General features: G+C 44.7%; 1 protein-coding gene across 3 annotated transcripts; it reads right to left on the bottom strand.

The window, feature by feature from the left end:
* Positions 1-3,007: 3,007 nt before the first annotated feature.
* LOC132370706 (L-lactate dehydrogenase A chain) lies at positions 3,008-13,509 on the bottom strand. Of its 3 annotated transcripts, none has more exons than XM_059931238.1 (8): positions 11,409-11,620; positions 11,030-11,179; positions 9,099-9,216; positions 7,945-8,118; positions 6,957-7,130; positions 6,177-6,294; positions 4,467-4,590; positions 3,008-3,763 (listed from the first exon to the last, which is right to left on the bottom strand). In XM_059931238.1, exons 1-8 carry the CDS (start codon positions 11,469-11,471, stop codon positions 3,599-3,601), a joined length of 1,086 nt encoding a protein of 361 aa, XP_059787221.1. In that variant the 5' UTR covers positions 11,472-11,620; the 3' UTR covers positions 3,008-3,598. The 3 variants fall into 3 exon arrangements, with proteins under 3 accessions (XP_059787221.1, XP_059787220.1, XP_059787223.1); XM_059931237.1 differs by lacking the exon at positions 11,409-11,620 and adding an exon at positions 13,348-13,509 and having other exon boundaries at positions 3,009-3,763; XM_059931240.1 differs by lacking the exon at positions 11,409-11,620 and adding an exon at positions 13,058-13,155 and having other exon boundaries at positions 3,009-3,763.
* Positions 13,510-20,038: the final 6,529 nt, after the last annotated feature.

Raw genomic sequence — 20,038 nt, 5'->3', positions numbered from 1 at the left:
CTGGCCTGAGGGGGTTCCGTGGCCGCCTGTGGTTATGTTCTCTTAATACCGGTAGGTGGAATTCTAGACGGTCTTGAAGAGTGTGCAAGAGAGGGATGTTGGTGTGTTGTTTCATTTCCTTCAGCCGGCCTAGGCTTCGGACTGATTTTAGGGCGAAGCTTTTTGGAGGCCAGACTACCACGTGGTGGGCAAGGGGCCAGGCTCAAAGCCGTCGTGGGAGAGAACTCTCCTGGGAGCGCCCCATAATCTCCAGCGGATCAGCTAAAACCAGCATCCTGAGGACAGTGCTTCTAAATCTGAATTGATAGTAGCTAGTGGAGGCGAGATTGAAGATGGGCAGCTATCTTGGGACATATGTGGCAGAGCTCAAGGCCTGAACCGACCTAACTTACCTGTCTATGAGAGGGCATGCTGAAGGGACCTGGGCGCCGAGGACGAAAAGGGATTTAAGGAAAGAGCAGACTTAGGAATGATCAGCCTGAGTTTCAGAAACAAACTTTGCAGTGCACTTACATGCCCTTGTCCGAGCATTTATTTGCAGGAATTTTAAAAATTATGACTAAGTTCTATATAACTTAAGGACTGAGTGGTGAAATAGTTCGAATTTCTCTTGAGAGAAGAGGGTAGTAATGAAAAGGAAAGGCCATGTCTAGTTTTCTAAGGGTGATTTTAATTTATGCCAAGGATTTATTTATAACTCACAGAAGGGGACACAACCTCCTCTGTCATCTTTTGTCATCACTTGCATTTGAATCCTTTTCAGAATCTAAAGGATAATCTATTTTCTGTATCAAAGCCAGTAGTTTGTTTTTAATGTGGGTTAGATCATGCAGTGAGGCTGCTTAAAACCCTTCAATGGCTTTCCATTACACTTAACCAGTTTATTTATTTATTTAAATTTATTTATTATTTATTTATTATTTATTTTTGGCCGTGTTGGGTCTTCGTTTCTGTGTGAGGGCTTTCTCTAGTTGCGGCAAGCGGGGGCCACTCTTCATCGTGATGCGCAGCCCTCTCACTATCGCGGCCTCTCTTGTTGCGGAGCACAGGCTCCAGACGTGCAGGCTCAGTAGTTGTGGCTTACGGGCCTAGTTGCTCCATGGCATGTGGGATCTTCCCAGACCAGGGCTCGAACCCGTGTCCCCTGCATTGGCAGGCAGATTCTCAACCACTGCGCCACCAGGGAAGACCACTTAACCAGTTTTTACCACAACCTAAGAGACATTCAAGACTTGGCCACTTTCTGTCCCTCCAACTTCATCTCAAGACACCACACTTCCCTCCAGCTTTTGGACAGCTTTTTCCTGTTCCATATATCTGGACAGTTCTTCCCCAGCCCCTCTCAAAGTTGATTCCTCACTTTCAGTTTCGAACATAAATGGCACCTCCTCTAGCTTTCCTTGACTAATGTCTCAATTACCATCAGCTCCCTACATCTCTCCTGTTTCTCTTATGGCTCTTTTCACAACCTACTACCAGCCCCAAGCAAGGGGTTCACAGGAGTGGCAGTGACTGTTGGTCCTGTACGTACTACCACTTGCTTGTGTGCTTCCTTCCACAGCAGCTCCTGGCCTTTGTACCTCATTTACCACAGGGCTGTGAGGGAGACACAGCTGACCTGGATGACCTCCAGATTCAAGCTCTACACTTGCCTCAGGCCAAAAGAGGGGTAATTTTAGTAGTGACCAAACTCCTGCTCTAGGTGAAGAAAGAGGCTCTTCATTCATACCTGCCCAAGGCACATGTTCTGAATGTCCCCTTTGCTTCCTCCACTAACTGGCAACTTGTGTGAGATGAGTCTAAGTCCTGCTTAATCCACTTCCCAAGGTTATTAAGACTAAAATGAGATCATATAACAGTAAAAACAATCAGGGCTCCTAGCAGAGTTGGCCTACCCTTGCCTGGCGCAGGAAGGTGCAAGGTGAACATGGAACACATAATGTACCAGAAAGTAAGGAAGCTTTGTAAGATTAAATCTGAAAATTCATGAAAGATTAGTTTAATAAATCTGTTAAGCATTTTTTGTCATGTTGATACTGGCTAATTTATTGTATGAAATAATATGAAGTAAGGGTAAATACTTTTTTTTTTAAAGACTGAAGATGCATCAAAGTCTACAAAAGGCTATAGGAATAATTGCACATCTCTTTGGGGGTAATTAAAAAGTTCTTAGATAGTGGTAATAGCTGCACAACTATATGAATCCACAGAATTGTACTCTTTAAAAGGGTGAATTTTGTGCTATGTAAATTATATCTTAAGGCTGTTATTTTTTTCAAATACTATAGGAAAGCAAATCCTATTATAACAGCTAATTGTCAAGCCTATGTAGGTTAGTCTTGTCCTTCTACATTTGAGACACATTAAAAAAAACAAAAACAAAAACATAATTCTTTCCCTTATCTAGCTCTCAAGAAGGAAACTTTGGAAAAAATATCCTGGAGGAGTGATGACCATAAAGTTGTTCTAGTTAACCTCTATAAGTATGGTTTTTAGGCCTGGAGAAGGTCACAGTTATAGAAATATTTTGAGGGAAATCTAAAGAAAATTTTTGAGTAGACAGCCACCAGGACTATTTGGTTTAAAATTGTTAAGTACCATTATGTTACTGCCTCCAGAGAGTAAAGGTTCTTAAAAATTTCTGTCCCCCTGTAGTGGCCAAGTACCACTGCTTATGTTCAGTTGGCAAATAATGTTTTTTACATTCATGTATAGAATGTTACCTGTGTGAACTGTAGGGTACAAGTTATGATTAGCACTATAATCAAGTTATCTCATAATACTTTGGGCCTTAGTATATTAAAACAATTGATTACAATGGAAATGGTAACAAAACAGCTAGTTAATCTAGTCACACCCTTAATATATTAATTCTTATTAAAGTCTGGTCATTAGAAACAGTACCCCTTAAAAAAATCATCATAGTGTTGCCCAAGAATAACCTAATGGCTCCCATTAATGTAATTAACAAATAACAGCTTTATCACTTTTTATCTTAATAAATTAGCAGAGTAGTCACTGTTCAAGGTTTATTTATTGTTTTAGTTGGTATAACAGATAGTTGGCTGCATTATTTATGTTGATTTTTCCTTTTTACATTACATGGCAATGTATACTATTCTGATACATATAGTACATAAGATTCTTTAGAACAAGACATAACAATGTCTTGTTATGCACAAGACATGCAACACTGGATTTATAATCAATCCCAGAATGTGATTAATTGGAGAAAAAAAAGTTGGACTAGGCATCTTGGCTAAAGGAACCAGAAGTTCTATAACACAGAGTTAAATACACATCTGGTTTGAAGGGCAACTGCAGCATCTGCAACATTGTCAGTGGTACCTCTTGAGGAAGTAGAACTATTTTACACGAACCAATTTAGGACCACACAAGATAAGTGCCATGCAGCATCAGGATACAGCTGCAGGGTTTTACGAACCATTCCTATTGCTAATGTTAGGAAATTGATGTTTTTCCTAGGTTGTCTTAACATTACTGCTTTAGTCACAGACCAGATATAAAGGACAATATGCACAACCTCCAACTAAAATCCTTTTGTAGCCTAGACAGTGAAGTGGTATGATATGAGACTTTAAAACTGCAGCTCCTTCTGGATCCCCCAAAGTGTATCTGCACTCTTCTTCAAACAGGCCTGTTCCTCAGGAGTCAGAGTCACTTTCACAACATCTGAGATTCCATTCTGTCCCAAGATGCAAGGAACACTAAGGAAGACATCCTCTTTTATTCCATAGAAACCCTGAGGACGAAATGAAAAATATTTTACGTTTTTTCTATGCATTCTGGGATCTCCCAAGAATTTCATTCTTTACAATTATGAAGCTTACTTAATACAACTTGATAAGTAGAAATTCCTTTCCAGATTTTCAGTTAGGATGTAATGAACAGTGTAAAAGAAAGTCATTAACATAGCAGCAAGATTTCCATTCTAAAAGAAAATCTAAATTATTGCCATTATCCATCGTACTTTGCAATTTTTTTTGGCTGCCCCGCGAGACTCGCGGGATGTTAGTTCCCCGACCAGGGATCAAACCTGGGCCCTCAGCAGTGAGAGCATGGAGTCCCAACCATTGGACTGCCAGGGAATTCCCCGTTTTTATTGTATAACACTTTGGTAACTCTAACTTGAGTGTGTTTTCTGGTTTTCCCAAAGGAAAAAATTTGTTTTATAGTCTTCCACCCATCTCAACAAAATTGAGTAGAGTTTTTCAGTCAACAAGTTATCAAGTATCTATGTGCTGAACACAGTGTTGGTGGACATTAATCCTGAAGCTCAACCATGTCTTTTCAGAAAAGAAAGTTGCAGGTGCATTAATTTATTTCACTTAAATCAACGATTGAGGACTTAACATTAATCTAATTGCTTTCTCAGAAGTTTTTTTTTCTTTTAAAGAACAGGAAATAATGGCATTCAAGTAAAACCTATTACTACATAGACCTACCTTAATCATGGTGGAAATCGGATGCACCCGCCTAAGGTTCTTCATTATACTTTCTGCCAAATCTGCCACAGATAGTCCAATGGCCCAGGATGTGTAGCCTTTCAGTTTGATCACCTCATAAGCACTGTAGGGTAGGGAAGTGTAGGGAAGGACAGGGAAGGGTAGGGAAAAGTAGGGTGGGAGGAACAAAGAAAAACAAAGCTTTCACTGAACATATGCTTTATAATAAATAATTTTTATAGTAAATAATACTATATACATAATATAGTAAAGTTGCATTATATACCTAAGTATAACCTTTGCACATGTATGCCAGGATATTATGTATGGGTATGTTCACAACAGTATTGCTGGTAATAGCAAAAACCTGGCAACATGCCCAATGCTCTCCAAAAGGAGAATGGATAAACTGTGGTATACTCATACAATGGAATATCACATAGCTGTGAAAACAAATAACTACAGCCACATGCGACAAAATGGATGATTCTTATAAATGCAATACTGAATTTAAAAATGCAAATCCAAGAAGATTACATATAGCATGCTTGACTTGGGATTATCTCAAGAGTGTGTATGTTGGGGGGAGGGGTACACAGGGATCAGTGGGAGGAGCACAGAATTCACTCATTTCCAAGCACCAGCAGACTACTAACTCCAACTCAACAAACGCTACAGTTAGTTGACAGCGACTGTCAACGCTTCTTGGGTGGGATGATGGGTTAACAGGTTTTAACTAAACAAATAGAAAAAAGAGGGCCTTGCCTACACCCATCATGATTCATTCTCCAATTCCATAAACTTGAGATCCACACATGGCTACCTTATTTAAAGTAGATAATGCCACTAAGTTGAAAGTTTCCCTATTTGAACAATTTCTAACAGTTAATAATTATTTTCATTTTTTTGTACCATTATGAATATATACCTTGCTTAAAATTTTATAATCATCTGAATAAATAAGAAGCTAGCTGTGTTTCTATTCAGAGACTATTATAAGTTTTTTTAAATGAATTAATTAATTTATTTTTTGCTGTGTTGGGTCTTCGTTGCTGCACATGGGCTTTCTCTTGTTGAGGCAAGCGGGGGCTACTCTTCATTGCAGTGCTCGGGCTTCTCATTGCAGTGGCTTCTCTTGTTGCGGAGCATGGGCTCTAGGCCCGTGGGCTTCAGTAGTTGTGGCATGCAGGCTCAGTAGTTGTGGTGCACAGGCTTAGTTGCTCTGCAGAATGTGGGATCTTCCCGGACCAGGGCTCGAACCCTATGTCCCCTGCGTTGGCAGGCGGATTCTTAACCACTGTACCACCAGGGAAGTCCCTATATAAGATTTTTAAATTCTTATTCCTAACTAAATGAATCATATGCTTTTGAAGTAAAGACTGAATCTCAAATAGGGTAGACTTAATCTAACTTGATTTATCTTAGTTTACGTTACAAATACAGGAAGATTTATCATACTCTAAATGAGTAACCAAATGCAAATGCTATTAGACTTTTAATCTTTTTTTTTTTTTTTTTTTTTTTTAGGGGGGCCACACCATACGGCTTGCAGGATCTTAGTTCCCTGACCAGGGACTGAACCCACATCTGCAGCAGTGAAAGTGCAGAGTCCTAACCACTGGACCTCCAGGGAATTCCCCAAACTTTTAATCTTTTAAATAAAAATAATAAGTTTCAACCTTCTGTGTTACAAATTATGAGATCTATTACCTGTCAACCACCTGTTTGTGAACTGCTTTCCACTGTTCCTTATCTGCATCAGTGCCTAATTCAGGGTGCAGATTCTTCAGGGAGACACCAGCAACATTCATTCCACTCCATACAGGCACTAAAAGAAATAGTACAGAATTTATTTATTCCCATGCACCAGCCAGCAGACTAGTAATTCTGACCCATTCTTCTAAAATTGTCTTTTCTTATCTAAGGAGGATTATCTCCTTTTGGTAGGTGGTCAAGACTACCAATACTCTTTTAGATTTTCATTGATTAGATTATGTAAAGCTAAGAATTTTCACTATATTCTAATCTGTTTTCCTAACTTATTGAGATACTATGAGATCATAAGAGGAATTTTCTTGGCATAAGGAACTGAGAACTCTGCATAAATTATAACATCTCTCAACTGTGATAATAATAGATTTCTTTCTCATACACTCCACTTGGATTGGCTTACCTTTTCAGGGACAAGCAGTTTGAGTCCAAACAGCTGTGATATTAAATGAAGTATCCTAAGCACTATCATCTTATTTAATATGTGTCCATTATAATAAATAAATTTCATTCCCCATCCCGTATACCAAAAAATGTCATACAAAATGGCTAAAATCTTAGCAATTCTTAGCATATAATTATACCAAAAGATAAGATTTCTGGAAACCATCTACCCTAATGAATGGATATCTGATTTAGGCTCTGATTTAGTAACGATACTCCTGTCGATTTTTTTACACAATTTCTTGAAAACAATAAGAGAAAATAAGTTATGCTTACCACTAGAGTCTCCATGCTCCCCAAGGATCCATCCATGACAGCTTAATGGGTGAACTCCCAGCCTTTCCCCCATGAGGTAACGGAACCGGGCTGAATCCAAATTGCAACCGCTTCCAATAACACGGTTTTTGGGAAAGCCGCTTATCTTCCAAGCCACATAGGTCAAGATATCCACTGTGAAGAAAATATTTAGGCACAGATACTATGTGAATCATTAGATAAGGACTGACTACTCAGGATACATGGCTCTGTATACATCTTGATATTGATCATGACCAGTCAATATTTTTGTTAATATTTTTAAGCCTCTATGCTGTGTATAATATAGCAAATACATTAAGTATTCAAGAAGTGTAGTTTAATGAAAATAAGTTGTGCATCAATAACACATTATTGGGACTTCACTGGTGGTGCAGTGGTTGAGAATCTGCCTGCCAGTGCAGGGGACATGGGTTCAAGCCCTGGTCCCGGAAGATCCCACATGCTGCGGAACAACGAAGCCCGTGTGCCACAACTACCGAGCCGGCGCTCTAGAGCCCACGAGCCACAACTACTGAGCCTGCAAGCCACAACTACTGAAGCCCATGCACCTAGAGCCCACGCTCCACAACAAGAGAAGCCACCGCAATGAGAAGCCTGTGCACCGCAATGAAGAGTAGCCCCCGCTCGCCTCAACTAGAGAAAGCCCGTGCACAGCAACAAAGACCCAACGCAGCCAAAAATAAACAAATTTTAAAAAATAAATAACACATTATTCATAAACTTATCCCTTATCCAAGATCTTCTTAGGCAAGTAACAAATTGTAAAGTGCAGACTACATTAAAGGCATTGTATCCCTTTTAATGTTTTAAACTTAACTGTTTTACAAACACAAACTCACTCTGAGAAAAATGAAAAATATGAGAAATATATATACAGATTATGATATATATTGATACTATCAGTTTTACTCTAGCTCATCTATCTTTATGCCATTAAAAGTCTCACCTGGATTGGAAACAACAAGCAACTTGCAGTTTGGGCTGTATTTTACAACATTAGGAATGATGAATTTAAAGATGTTCACATTACGCTGGACCAAATTAAGACGGCTTTCTCCCTCTTGCTGACGTGCTCCAGCTGTGATAATAACCAGCCTGGAGTTTGCTGTCACATTATAGTCTAGACAAAAGAGAAACAATAACCAGATTAAGGCCTTTAAGAAAACTCCAGCAAAAGTTTGTCCCATTAACTTTTTTAATGGACAGTTTTATCAGTGTTTTGCATATGTGGCATATAAATGCCCAGACTCCTCCTTTACTTTTTGGAGTTTTATCACTGTGGCCACTTACATGGAAGAAGAATACATCAACACCTTCCTTGTATTCTGGTTTTAGTTATGTGGTTGGCTTTATATAACTATGATTGGGGGGAGCTGAAAGAAATAAAATTTATTTCATACTCATATCAAATGAGACACATCCCCCAATTTTTTGCCACCTGAGGTCAATGCTCACACTCTTCCACACTCCTATTTCTACTTAACTACTTAATTGTGGTCATACCAGCTCAGGGATAGGCTTTTTTTTTTTTTTTTTTTTAAGCAGGGGGGCAACTGTACACTTATCAAGCATGTCTTGCTTCTAGATACCCTATGGCACAGTGTGGTTAACCCTGGGTTGAAGATAATGAAGGGAGTCACCTATCAGATAAATGGTCAATGATTTTCAAGTGTCAAAACAGACTCTATTTGGGCCTATGTCTGTTTCCTGGCTGGTAATTGTAAAGTGTGACAGGGTTAAGCCAAGAATATCTGCTGAACAGACTCATTTACCCTAGTCTCAACCTTGTATTAGTGTATGAAACGAAGCAGTGGAAGTAAGTATATTTAAATATTTGAAGCAATGTGGTAAAATATGGACCTATGAAGCTTTGCTAATTACATTCTAATTCAGATGCTTTCCACATCATGGACGAACTGGATTTCCATTTAAAACCATTTGCTGGAAATTCAAACATTGATATCCATAGGTACCAATGCAAAATTGTTCAAAGGCTCTCTTATCCTGTATAAAAAAGAAATCTCTGAAGAGCTAGGATTTTCAAGCCTGATAAAGAATTAAGTCTAGCATAGAGTGTAATACAAACATGTTGAAATCAACCTTTGCCAGAGACGATTTTTGGTGTTTTAAGGAAAAGGCTGCCATGTTGGAGATCCATCATCTCTCCCTTCAGTTTGTCTTCTATGACATCAACAAGAGCAATTTCATCTGCCAAGTCCTAAAAGACAAAAAATTTTCAGTTCAATGGAAAATTGCTATTTCCAAACTTTTAGAAGGGCATGCAAGATTTCTATATTTCTGGAATAGGAGAGTTCAGCTACTTTATTAACTATTTTCAGGACATACCTCAAAGTAGAGGCAGGCCTCAATTTAAGAGCTGACTCCCAGATGACCTATACATAGGAAAAAGCACTGACCCTCTCTCCAACCCTCTCTCCTCATTGGAGCAACCTCTGCAGGAGGTCCACCACTACTGTACAGAAGCAGAACACTGGATTGGCAGTGACTAACAACCAATTATATAAAACTGCTCTATTTAGTCTCTCAAATTCAGTTTTACACATTGATTTTAGGTTGTTAGCCATTAAATAGATGATATTGATTAGTATTAAGACTTTAAAAAGTGATATTCTGGATTATTCCCTGGTTACATGTTTTCCATATATTAACCAACACTAACAGTTTTATTACATAAAGACAGATTTGTGCATTACAAAATGTTGGTGAAAAATATCCTTTCAGATGAACCTATAAAAGTTCACAGGTGCATCTCAGACAAGGAGCACCAGCAACAGCTTTAATACAAATGGAATGAGGACTATTATAACCAAAGAGGTATACTAGCTGAGCTGCAGATCTACCCCTAATCATCTACAGTATAATGAGTGGTCTGGCAGTTACTCTTAGCCACACCTGAGTTAGGGGGCATCACAGGTGTTTCATAGGCTTGGGAAAAATAAATGACATCAATTTCTGAACCAATGGGGAAAGAATAAGAGTTGGTATACTATGTGGTCTACGAACATATAGAGCAACCTGTGTAGTTACAAGACCTTTGCATAGCTCATTTCTGCCTTCAGTCCCTTCTCATTTCAATCCTTTTCTGTTCAGAATCCAGAATTCATCATTTCACTCTCTTATTAGGAACTCCAAACCCGAACTTAAAATATTTTAATATGTAAGCTGCCTCAATTTCTTTTTCATATAAACCAGGTTTGAGTGCTGTAAAAAGTACTTTTTTTCCCATATTTTTAAAATGAATTAATTTATGTATTTTTGGCTGTGTTGGGTTTTCGTTGCTGCATGCGCACTTCCTTTAGTTGCGGCGAAGGGGGGCTACTCTTCATTGTGGTGTGCGTGTTTCTCACTGCGGTGGCTTCCCTTGTTCTGGAGCACGGGCTCTAGAGAGCAGGCTCAACAGTTGTGGCGCACGGGCTTAGTTGCTCCGCAGCATGTGGGATCTTCCCGGACCAGGGCTCAAACCCGTGTCCCCTGCATGGGCAGGTGGATTCTTAACCACTGTGCCACCAGGGAAGTCCCCAAAAGTACTTTTTATTTATTCACAAGTTCTCTTTTTCTAATTAAATTTTAGCTCCATAATTGGTACCAAAACTGCTATCTAAGGAGGGGGGCAGAGGGGATTAACATGGGTGGAAGACTTCCCACATTCAGTTTAATTTTTACCACGTATATATATCAATTTCAATTCCAAAATTACTTTTAAATAATTTTAGCTTGTTTAAAGGCATGGACTCTACTTTTTCATTTGTAGGCAACTAATGCAGGTTAATAAAGTACAGCGAATTTAAGAAACTGGGTCTCCAGCCTAAAAACCTTTAGTTTTTGTAGTTTAGATACTCTTTTGGTATAGCATCATGTTTTACAAGTTTGTTTCACATAAAGTTCTTTGAATGAGTGCATGAACCTAAATATGTGTATATACAATGTGATAATGCAATTCTTGGAGAGTGAGTGGAGGATGGATGGAGTTAAGGTATCCTTGGCTTCCAGAGTGAAAGGCTCTCACTTACCTTCATTAAGACACTGATGGCACAGGCCATGCCAACAGCACCAACACCAACCACTGTAATCTTATTCTGGGGGGCATGTTCTTCCTTAAGAAGATTCTGAATCAGCTGATCCTTGAGAGTTGCCATATTGGACTTAAAACCGAAAGGAATCTATAAGGGGAAAAACACGCAGTCACTGCATCCTCTTTAAATTAACAATTATTAACCAAAAGGTGTTCTGAAAAAGCTTCTTTTGCTTCCTTTTGGGGTAGCTGCCACTAAAAATCACAAGAGATGACTAAAAAGGGAGAGGGAAAAAACTTAAAGGCAGACAAAGGAGAATTGAAAGGCCTAATGCCAGGATCTGGTCTGACTAGGATCTTGGTGTAAACGTCCTCACCTTGGCGTGGAAAAATAATATTGACGTTTGGGTGTAAGTATAGCCTCCTGAGGGCTCACTCATCTTGACTTGTTAACTCCAAATGGAGCTGGCCTTTCCTCAAACAAGATCACTGTGAGCCGCCCGCCCAACTCTACTCCCGTTACCAGGACTCCTGCCAAGCCCCTCCAGGACCACAGGTACGTGAGTAAACCGCCTTTGACGGCCTCACCGCGTTGCCCAGAGCCAGGGTGAGCTCTGCTCATGCGCAATCCCTCGTTTTCTTCTCCCTCACCCCAACCCCCGCCCCCGAAGAAGCGGCGGAGCCCGCGGATTTTACGCCCCGCCCAGACCCGGAAGATTAGCAGCTGCTCCTCCCCCACCCACCTACCCATTCAGTATCCCTGCGCGCAAGCGCATTTCAGAGTGCTAGTGGCCGCCGGCTACCGAGAGGTGGGCCCTAGACCAGACAGCACAGCGGATGCTTGCGAGGCCCCGCCCGTGAGCGGACGTGACCAGAAACTATTCTGCTCTCTGGGTCAGAGTGAGCTCAGAATCAGACTTTAGACTAAACTAGCGCTCCAAAGCACACACGAACAACGTGAAGCCCGGCTGGCAGCCTCCCTGGCCTGGCGCGCTGCCAGAGCCAGATTTTAAATCGTGATATTAGGAACCCGGGACTGTTAACCAACCCACAGGGAGGCACCTCGTGTGGCTTCTGCCGTGATCTTCGTTGCAAAGGCGTGAGGCCCGGTATGAGGAAATTCTGTTACTACAGGAAGTGCAACAATAGCTGCAGAGGCCTGAAGCCTGGAGCCCTAAAGTTAATAAATACTTGGTGGAACCCTCGATTTCCAGAGCCGGGGACGGGGGCTTCGACTCTTTTAATCCAAACCTGCACTGCATTCACTGGGGAGACTGTCGTAGATTGCATCCCGAAAGCACCACGTCTAATCTTGACACTGCCCCAAAGGGCAAAAATATCCGAGAGGAATTCCAGGCAGGCAGCCCAGAGTCACCAAGCTGGAAACGAGTCTCTCCTTACAAATCACTGCTATTTCTAGACAGCCTTGTAAGGTTTCTAGCAGCCTGACAGGGGGAAGGGAGTTCTTTCAGCAGACATCTGGTTTCACCAAAACCTAAGCTCTGGGCTGCAGCGCTCCCTTCAATGTGGGGATACGGGTGCGCGTGAAGCCCTGAAGAAAGAGGGTCTACGCCCCAACTCTGCCAGCCACTCACTGTGACCTTAGAGATGCCCCAACCAGTCTTAGGTCCTCCCATTCGTCAGAAGGAGGGGAAGGTACCGGATTATCCTCCTCTCATTACATTGTCTGAGAGGCGGGAGAGCTGGTACCCTTTCGGCTTCATATTTGCATGCACCATGTCTAGCATAGCGCCCTATACATCGTTAGCTGCTTAACACATGTAACTTGCACAAAGAGCACCCTTTTAATCTGCAGGCAGCGGCTGCCCCCAAGAAGCCCACCTCTCGAGATTCCGAGGGTTAAAATGCAACCCGAGCGGCACCCAGCGCCTTTCCGGCTTCCAGAAAGCCGCCCCAGACTGCTGAGGCTTTTTCGGTTGCATGGGCTCCCGGAACCCGACTTCGAGTTCTGTGCAGTTTGCTCGTTTCGAGCCCGGAGGTATGCCCTCACCCCCACCCTTCAGACCTGTAGTCTCCTGGTCCTTCCTGCATCCACCCAGGCCTTCGACCCCAGGTTAGGTGCGGCCACCTTCTTGGTTCCCCAGCCCGGCCAAAGGCCACTGTGCCCACTTAGAGCCAAAGCAGGGTGCGGCCGGGCCCACAGCCCATTTGGGGCATGAGCCACCGCCCAGGTCTCAGGACTTTGCCTCTGGGAAGCAGCGCCCACCCCTCCCGTGAGCAGGCAGCGCGGGGCCAGCTTAGCCCCAAGCAGTCGCTCTTCCCCTCGGGCGCAGTGCGCGCCGGGCCCGACCGTACCGGGAGTGCACGTCGGACGGGCGGGCGTCGGCGGGAAGCGGCGCTGGACCCGGAATTGGCGGCAGCTGCTCGGGTACTCCGACTGGGGAGCGGGAGGGGCCTTAAATAGAACCGCGAGGCTGACGTCAGGGGGGAGCCGGGCGGACGTGCGGGAACCCACGTGTGGGTTGGGCTGGAGGCGGGCTCCGGGCAGGGCGGTAGAGAAGCCCCGGCGGCGCGCGCATCCTGAGGACCCGCAGGCTGACCGACCCACGTGCGCCGAGACATCTAAAGGGCTGTCCAGAGCCACGCTACCTCTGCACAAAAGTCCGGGCCAGAGTCATAAGCCGCGGTCAAGCCGACCTTCAATTTCCTCTTCCATAAAATGTGAAAGTTACTCTCAAGGAAGGCTCGATCTGAATTTTTGCCGCTGTTGCCCAGTGCCCAAAACAGCTTCTACCACGTCATAGACACTCGACAAATATTTGTTGAAAGAAAGAAAATGCCTAGCACACCGTCAGTCTGCTTACCTAAGTCGAGCGATTTCCAAAACTTGACCCTGCTTGTCCCCCTACTGCTAAACCTTCCAAGTCCCACAATTCAAAAGTAAAGCCTCAGCCTCTCTGGTCGGCACTCCCTACTGCCCCACCGGCCCAGCACCTTGTGTCCCAGCCACGCCCAAGAACAGTCTGGGTTTTTTTTGTTTTGTTTTCAGCATATCACGTTAATTTTACCTCCAGGCCTTTGCTCACGCTGGTTCCCGGGCGGCCTTCCTCCTCCACCTCTTCCAGCTGTATCCATCTTCTGCTACTCCCCCCACTCGCCCCCCACATACACTTACAGTGTCGGTATCTCCCTCCTCTCTGCTTCCACCACACAAGTCTATACATCCTTCAAACCTGTTGCCTTCGAGGTGTGTGGGGCTCCGCTCTCCCACCTGCGGGTGAGTCTCTTAAGGGCATGGGTGAGTCTATTTCCTCCCTGCACCTGGGGCAGCAATTTAGCCGCCAGCTCTGAGAAAGATCCCTAATCATGGCTTCCTTGGTTTTGAAGGGAAAACTCTAACCTCATCTTCAGAAAAACAGGGCATCTCTCTAGCACATCCTAACCGTTTTCCCGCCCCTCCAGGAGGCCCGGAGGAGCCCAGGAGGCCAGGAGGTTTGAGGAGGACCTAGGCTGTCTCCCCAAACACACAGCTGGAGGGGCTGAGGGCCAGCCACAGGTTCTCCAGGGTTCCTTGGGGCAGGGAGGACTGCAACAGTGTCTGTGGTTCCTCAGTCTTTGCAACAATGTCCTCATTCAGTCAGGGCTGGGCCCCTGGCTTCCTATTAATGCAACCGCAGCTGTCCGGAGGAGGAAGGCAGAGCATGGAGAGCAGACGTTAGGCTGGGGAGACAGGTAGGAACCTTCACCAGGAGGGCTCTGGGACAACCTCTGAAGATAATCTAGGCAGAAAGTTTGCAGTCCCCTAAATTAAGGCACCTAACAACAGCTCACTCCAAGCACAGCTTCCCTCTTCATGTAGAACAGGAGCTTCTATTTAACTCTACAAATATGAATCAAACAAGTACCATTTACTCAGCACCTCCTGTGTGTCAGGCAGCAAGCTAGGCAATCCCCATACTCATCTTCATTTTAATTCTTTGGAGCAGGCATAATTATCCCCATTTTTCAGATAAGAAAACTGAAGCTCAAAGAGATTACTGACTTTGCCAAGGTCCTACAGCTAATAATTGATTTCAGCTGGTACTTTAACCCAGGCTGATGACTCCAAAGCCTGTGATTTTTCTTCTGTATAGGATGTTGTCCCTCCCCCACCCCTTACCCCCCAATTCCACAAAGGTCAAGAAATTATATAGGGGCCCAAGCCAGTCCCAGGCTCAGTTTTCAGTGAGAGGCAGTGGGTGGCAGTGGGTGTCTCTGCCTGTCTGCTCGAGCTGAGACGTTCGTCTCTGCATCCTCAGACTGGACTTACACCATTGGCACTCTTGCTTCTCAGGCCTTTGGCTCGGGCTGGAATATATACCACCTGCTTTCCTGGGTCTCCAGCTTGCAGACAGCAGATCGTGGGACTTCTCAGCCTCCATAATCGCATGGGCCAATTCTTTCTAACAAGTCTCATTTTAGATATATTTTTCCTTTCTCTGGAGAACCCTGAGTAATACAGGATCCTGACTAGTGCAGTGCAAACAGAAGGATTTCTGTATAAAAGTCAAAGCCAAGGGTGGGGCAGGAAACTGTTTCAGAAGGCAGAACAGACTTCTCACCCTGACCAAGTGGTTTTTTGCTTTTTTTTGGGGGGTGGCCTCTTTAAAAGGGAAAATCTCACAGAGAGGTGGTTTGACCAGGGGACTGGCTGGCCTCAGAGAATGGGTGCTACTCAACATCCAACATAAGATTTTCCTAAAGTGACCAAGGCCAGAGAATGGTGTCTACCCAAAGCAGTCATTCCTTTATCCAGTAAGTACTTTTTATCTTCCTTCTCAAGAACATTCAATGGCTCCTCAGTCAGTGACCTCCAGGATAAAATTCAAATTCCTTGGAAAGGCACACTAGGCTTTCTATGATCCAGTGCCCACATCCCTCTCTGGCATTATCTCCTATTTTCCTTCATGCCAGTCCCAAGGGTACTGACCACGTTCCCCAAATATGCCACCCACTTCCACCTGGGCGGTTCCTTCAACCCACATGATCCCCTTCGCACCATCCCTACCCACCCACGCCCCACACCTCCATAGATCAAATGCTGTTCCTTGGGCTTTATATTAAGTTAGTTCTTATTGCTGTGCATCTCTTTCTCTCGGTAGACTGTAAGCTCCTAATGGACAGAAACTTTCTCATTCATCTCCACATCACCAGCATTTATTTGTTTAATAAATGTATTTTGAATTATGTGCCTGCTGTATAAAGGGCACCATTCTAGGTGCTAGGGATACGAAAATGAATTAGACAAATTTATAAGCCTTCAAAGCTTTCTCCACCATTTAGTGGAGAAAACCAACAACATCCCCCTCTATACTTAAAGTGCAAGATAGAATGTAAACCAACACAAAAGATGTAGAAAATATTGCTCTAGTATTCAGAGGAGAGAGAGGTCCTTTGGCCAGGGATACCGGTGAAGGATTCTTGGAAGAGGTGGGATCTGAGCTCAGCCTAGAAAGAGACTTCAATTAATGAAGATCAGGTGTTGAGAAAGCAGAGAACAAATGCCTGGAGACAGGAAATTCGAGGTATGTCTGGTGAATCTTTAGCTTTAAATGCCAGGCTGAGAAATTTGGGGGTTTGGCTTTTTGGTTTTTGGTGGTCAGTGGAAGTCACTGAAGTTTTGGGGAAATGGGAGAGATAGGGTGAAAGCAAGGTGGTTGAAAGGTGATGGTTGAGGGTCCTGAGTAAGGACATTGTTACACAGCAGAAAGCTTCAGAACACACACAGCTCCAACTACCTCTGCACAAAACATATTCTTCTCTGACACACCCTACACGTCCCCATGGCACCTCTGAACACTTGCTGACAGCCTGACATTTTTTCACCTTTTCCACAGTTGCAAAGCTGATGGCTTTCCTAAGGTGCAGGGTCCAAGATGCAGATAGCCTCTTCCATCTCCATCCCTGATAGGCCAGGGCCTGCTGCGTATGTGCCAAAGCAGAGGCTCCTCTCTCTGGGAAGAGAGCAGGTGCCTGCCCCTGGGAGACTGCTTCATGTCATCCCCCCAGTCGCATCTTCTTCTCGCATGATGGGAGGGGAAGCTGAAGACTCCAGCCCAACTCCTCAAGTTCTCCTGGGTGCCATCTCTTCTGCTATCCTGACGTCTCCCTGCCCCCAACTCCTTCTTCTCCCCTCCTCCAAGCTGGCTCATCCTCAGGCACTAGATGCTGCCTCTGTTTCCCTTTTTGGTTTAGACTGTCATTCCCTCCAGAGTTCACTCCTCACATGATCCCCTAACAATCCCCTTAGAAACTCTAAATTCCCTTTGCTGTATACTGAATGTTTGTGTCCCGCCAAAATTTATATGTTGAAACCTAATTCCCAATAGAATAGTATAATATTTAGAGGTGGGGCTGTTAGGAGGTGATTAGGTCATGAAGGTGGAGACTTCACGAATGGGGTTGGTGCCCTTATAAAAGAGACCCTAGAGAGAGCCCTTGTGCCTTCTGCCATGTGAAGACACAGGAAAAAGACTGCCATCTATGAACTTGGAAACTGCCAGCATCTTGGTCTTGGACTCCCAAGCCTCCAGAACCATGAGAAGTAAATTTCTGTTGTTTGTAAGCCACCCAGTCTATGGTATTTTGTTATAGCAGCCTGAACGGACTAAGGCATTACCCTTCCAGCCGCTTTCTACCCCAGGAAAGAGAGAAGACCTGTGTCCTTTTCTCTCCATCCTTCCCTGGCAGGGAGTTAGGCCTCAATCTTTCCATCCCATTGACGGGTTCCAAGGCAAAGACTGCCACCAGGATATAAGTGGCTCCCAAACTGAGGCCTTCCAAAATCAGTGCTGCAGAGGGAGTCCCAGGGCCTCTCCAAGCCAGACAATTCCCAGTGTAACAGAAGATGTCCCTTATCTAATCACAGCAGGGGAGGACTGTGGGAAGCTGCGACAGCCTTTCCCTCTGACAGGTTGGGTGGCAAGGACAGTGACAGTGGTGGCTTGGCAAAGATGAGTGAGCAACCTGGTGAAGAGGCAACCCTGACCTGGGGTTCTTGCCCCAGCTTTGTCAAGGACCTCTGGGTGACATTATGGCAGTCACATTCCCTCTGTAGTCTCAGCATCCCTGCCTCTAAACATAAGAGAGTCTCTCTCTTCCAGTTCAAACATCCCGGGAGGCTCTGAGCTAGGGAGCTGAGCCTCCACACACACCTTCATTTTTCCAGTTTTGCTCAGGACTCAGTGGCAAAGGCCGCCCCCTATTTTGGAAAGTGATTGGGGCTACTATGGGGGTGGAGACAGACATCCAAGGCTCCTGGCTCCACCCATGGCAACAGGAAATCCATGCCTGGCACTCTCTTGTCCCCATATTAGCTCCAAAACGGGGTCCAAAATTCCCAAGGCACTGGTGGGTATTGGATTGTTAATAAAAAACAGTCTCACAGGGCTTTGAAAGTGAATTACTGATAATAGGAACCCATCTCTCTTTTATTCCTGCATAGATGTTTCAAACCTTTACCAGATGGAGAATTACATTCCAAAGCCTAGCTCAAAAAAGAAGGGCAATTTCCTCTAAAAGTCCAAGAGGATCAAGCCAATTGTAAATATGAATACCACCAGGGAAGTGTATTGGTAATTTCCTGGGGCTAGGTGTGGGAAATGAATGGAAGTCTTCTTAGCTGTGCAGCTGCCGAGTGCGGGGCCCCCTCACTGAAATTTGGGTCCTAGGTTTTTGTTTAAACTGGGGTACACAGGCACTCATCTAGCTGCACCTCACAACGCAGGCTCTACTGGAGAAGGAGGCCCTCTGCCCTGTTATTTGAGCCTGCTCAGAGCACCCTGACCCGAAAAGGTAGCCCCACCTCATTTTTCCAGGGTACCAGAAGGGAGCCTGGGATTCTGTTAAGAGGAACAAAAGAGAGCTCCTTTGAACCCCAGGAGGGACCACAGGCTGTGATGGGTACAGACATGGAGAAGGCTTCCCTGCAGCTGGACAAAACTCAACGGGCCTTCTTTTATGTGTAGCTTAGGGGGGGTGTTTCATATCCATTCTCTCGGGGCATTTTCACCTCAACCGAGAGAGGAAAGCAGAACAAGAATTTTGACCTGTTTTACTGGTGAGACTACCAAACCTCAAAAAATGTAATTGCTTCAGGCCCCGCATAGCTGGAAAGCAGCCAGGTGGATTTCAAACTCCTGGTCTAGTTTTTCTTCTCCTACGCTATTCTGCCCCTCTGTCTTTCCTGGGGTGCCTCACAGCCTGGAAAGCAGTTAGCCCTTCGCTCTCCGAAAATCAAAGGACAAATGTGATAAATACTCCCCAAGGTCCAGACAGCTCATCTGCCCACAGGGTTGCTTCAGGGCCCTATCTAATAATCTAATAAGCCTCCCTCTTCCTGGTGCTCCATTAGCCTGGCAAAGCCCACATGTGTGCAGGGCCAAGCTCTGCCCTCTGTACAAACATAACTTGCAGCGTCAGGCTGTCTTAAAGGACATTTTAACTGAGCTGATCTTCCAGTTTTAGCCACAGAAGGGATGAAAGCCTAGGAGAGGCCCTCACAGCCTTGGCCCTCCTTTACCCACTGAATCAGTGAGGGAGATCAGCCCCTCACACCTGCCCCTGCTTTGCTTACACTGCGGGCCTCTCAGCAATCCGATTGGCCTGCAGGGCAGACGTCACTGCGCAGTGGGGAAGTAGGGCTAGGAGAAGGAAAGGGAAGGGAAGGGAAGGGAAGGGAAGTGCTCTTGACTCTACCGTAGTGTTTCAGGGGTGGTGACTAAGAAACACGAACCTCCCAACTAGTCTAGCGTTTTCTCCCCTGCACCAGACACCATGGCCTTCTCCACCAGCCTGGGCTGCTTCCTTGGCACTGTGGGTGTGGCTCTTCTCCTGGCTTGGCTTCTGGGGTTTTCCACTGTACCAGAGCCGCTCCGAACAAGCCCTGGCTTGGGACTGGCAGCTTGGCGGGGAGGCCTCGCTCTGCAGGAGGCCACACCCCAGCCACTAAAGCCACGGGATTGCAGGAGCCCACCTTAGTAGAGCGCTGTTCTCAAAGAGCTCCCGG

Source organism: Balaenoptera ricei, chromosome 8 (assembly GCF_028023285.1).
Source record: "Balaenoptera ricei isolate mBalRic1 chromosome 8, mBalRic1.hap2, whole genome shotgun sequence".
In the NCBI taxonomy this organism is placed as follows: domain Eukaryota; kingdom Metazoa; phylum Chordata; class Mammalia; order Artiodactyla; family Balaenopteridae; genus Balaenoptera; species Balaenoptera ricei.
Note: the sequence above shows the minus strand (reverse complement) of the source record. Positions and strands in the feature narration are given on the sequence as shown.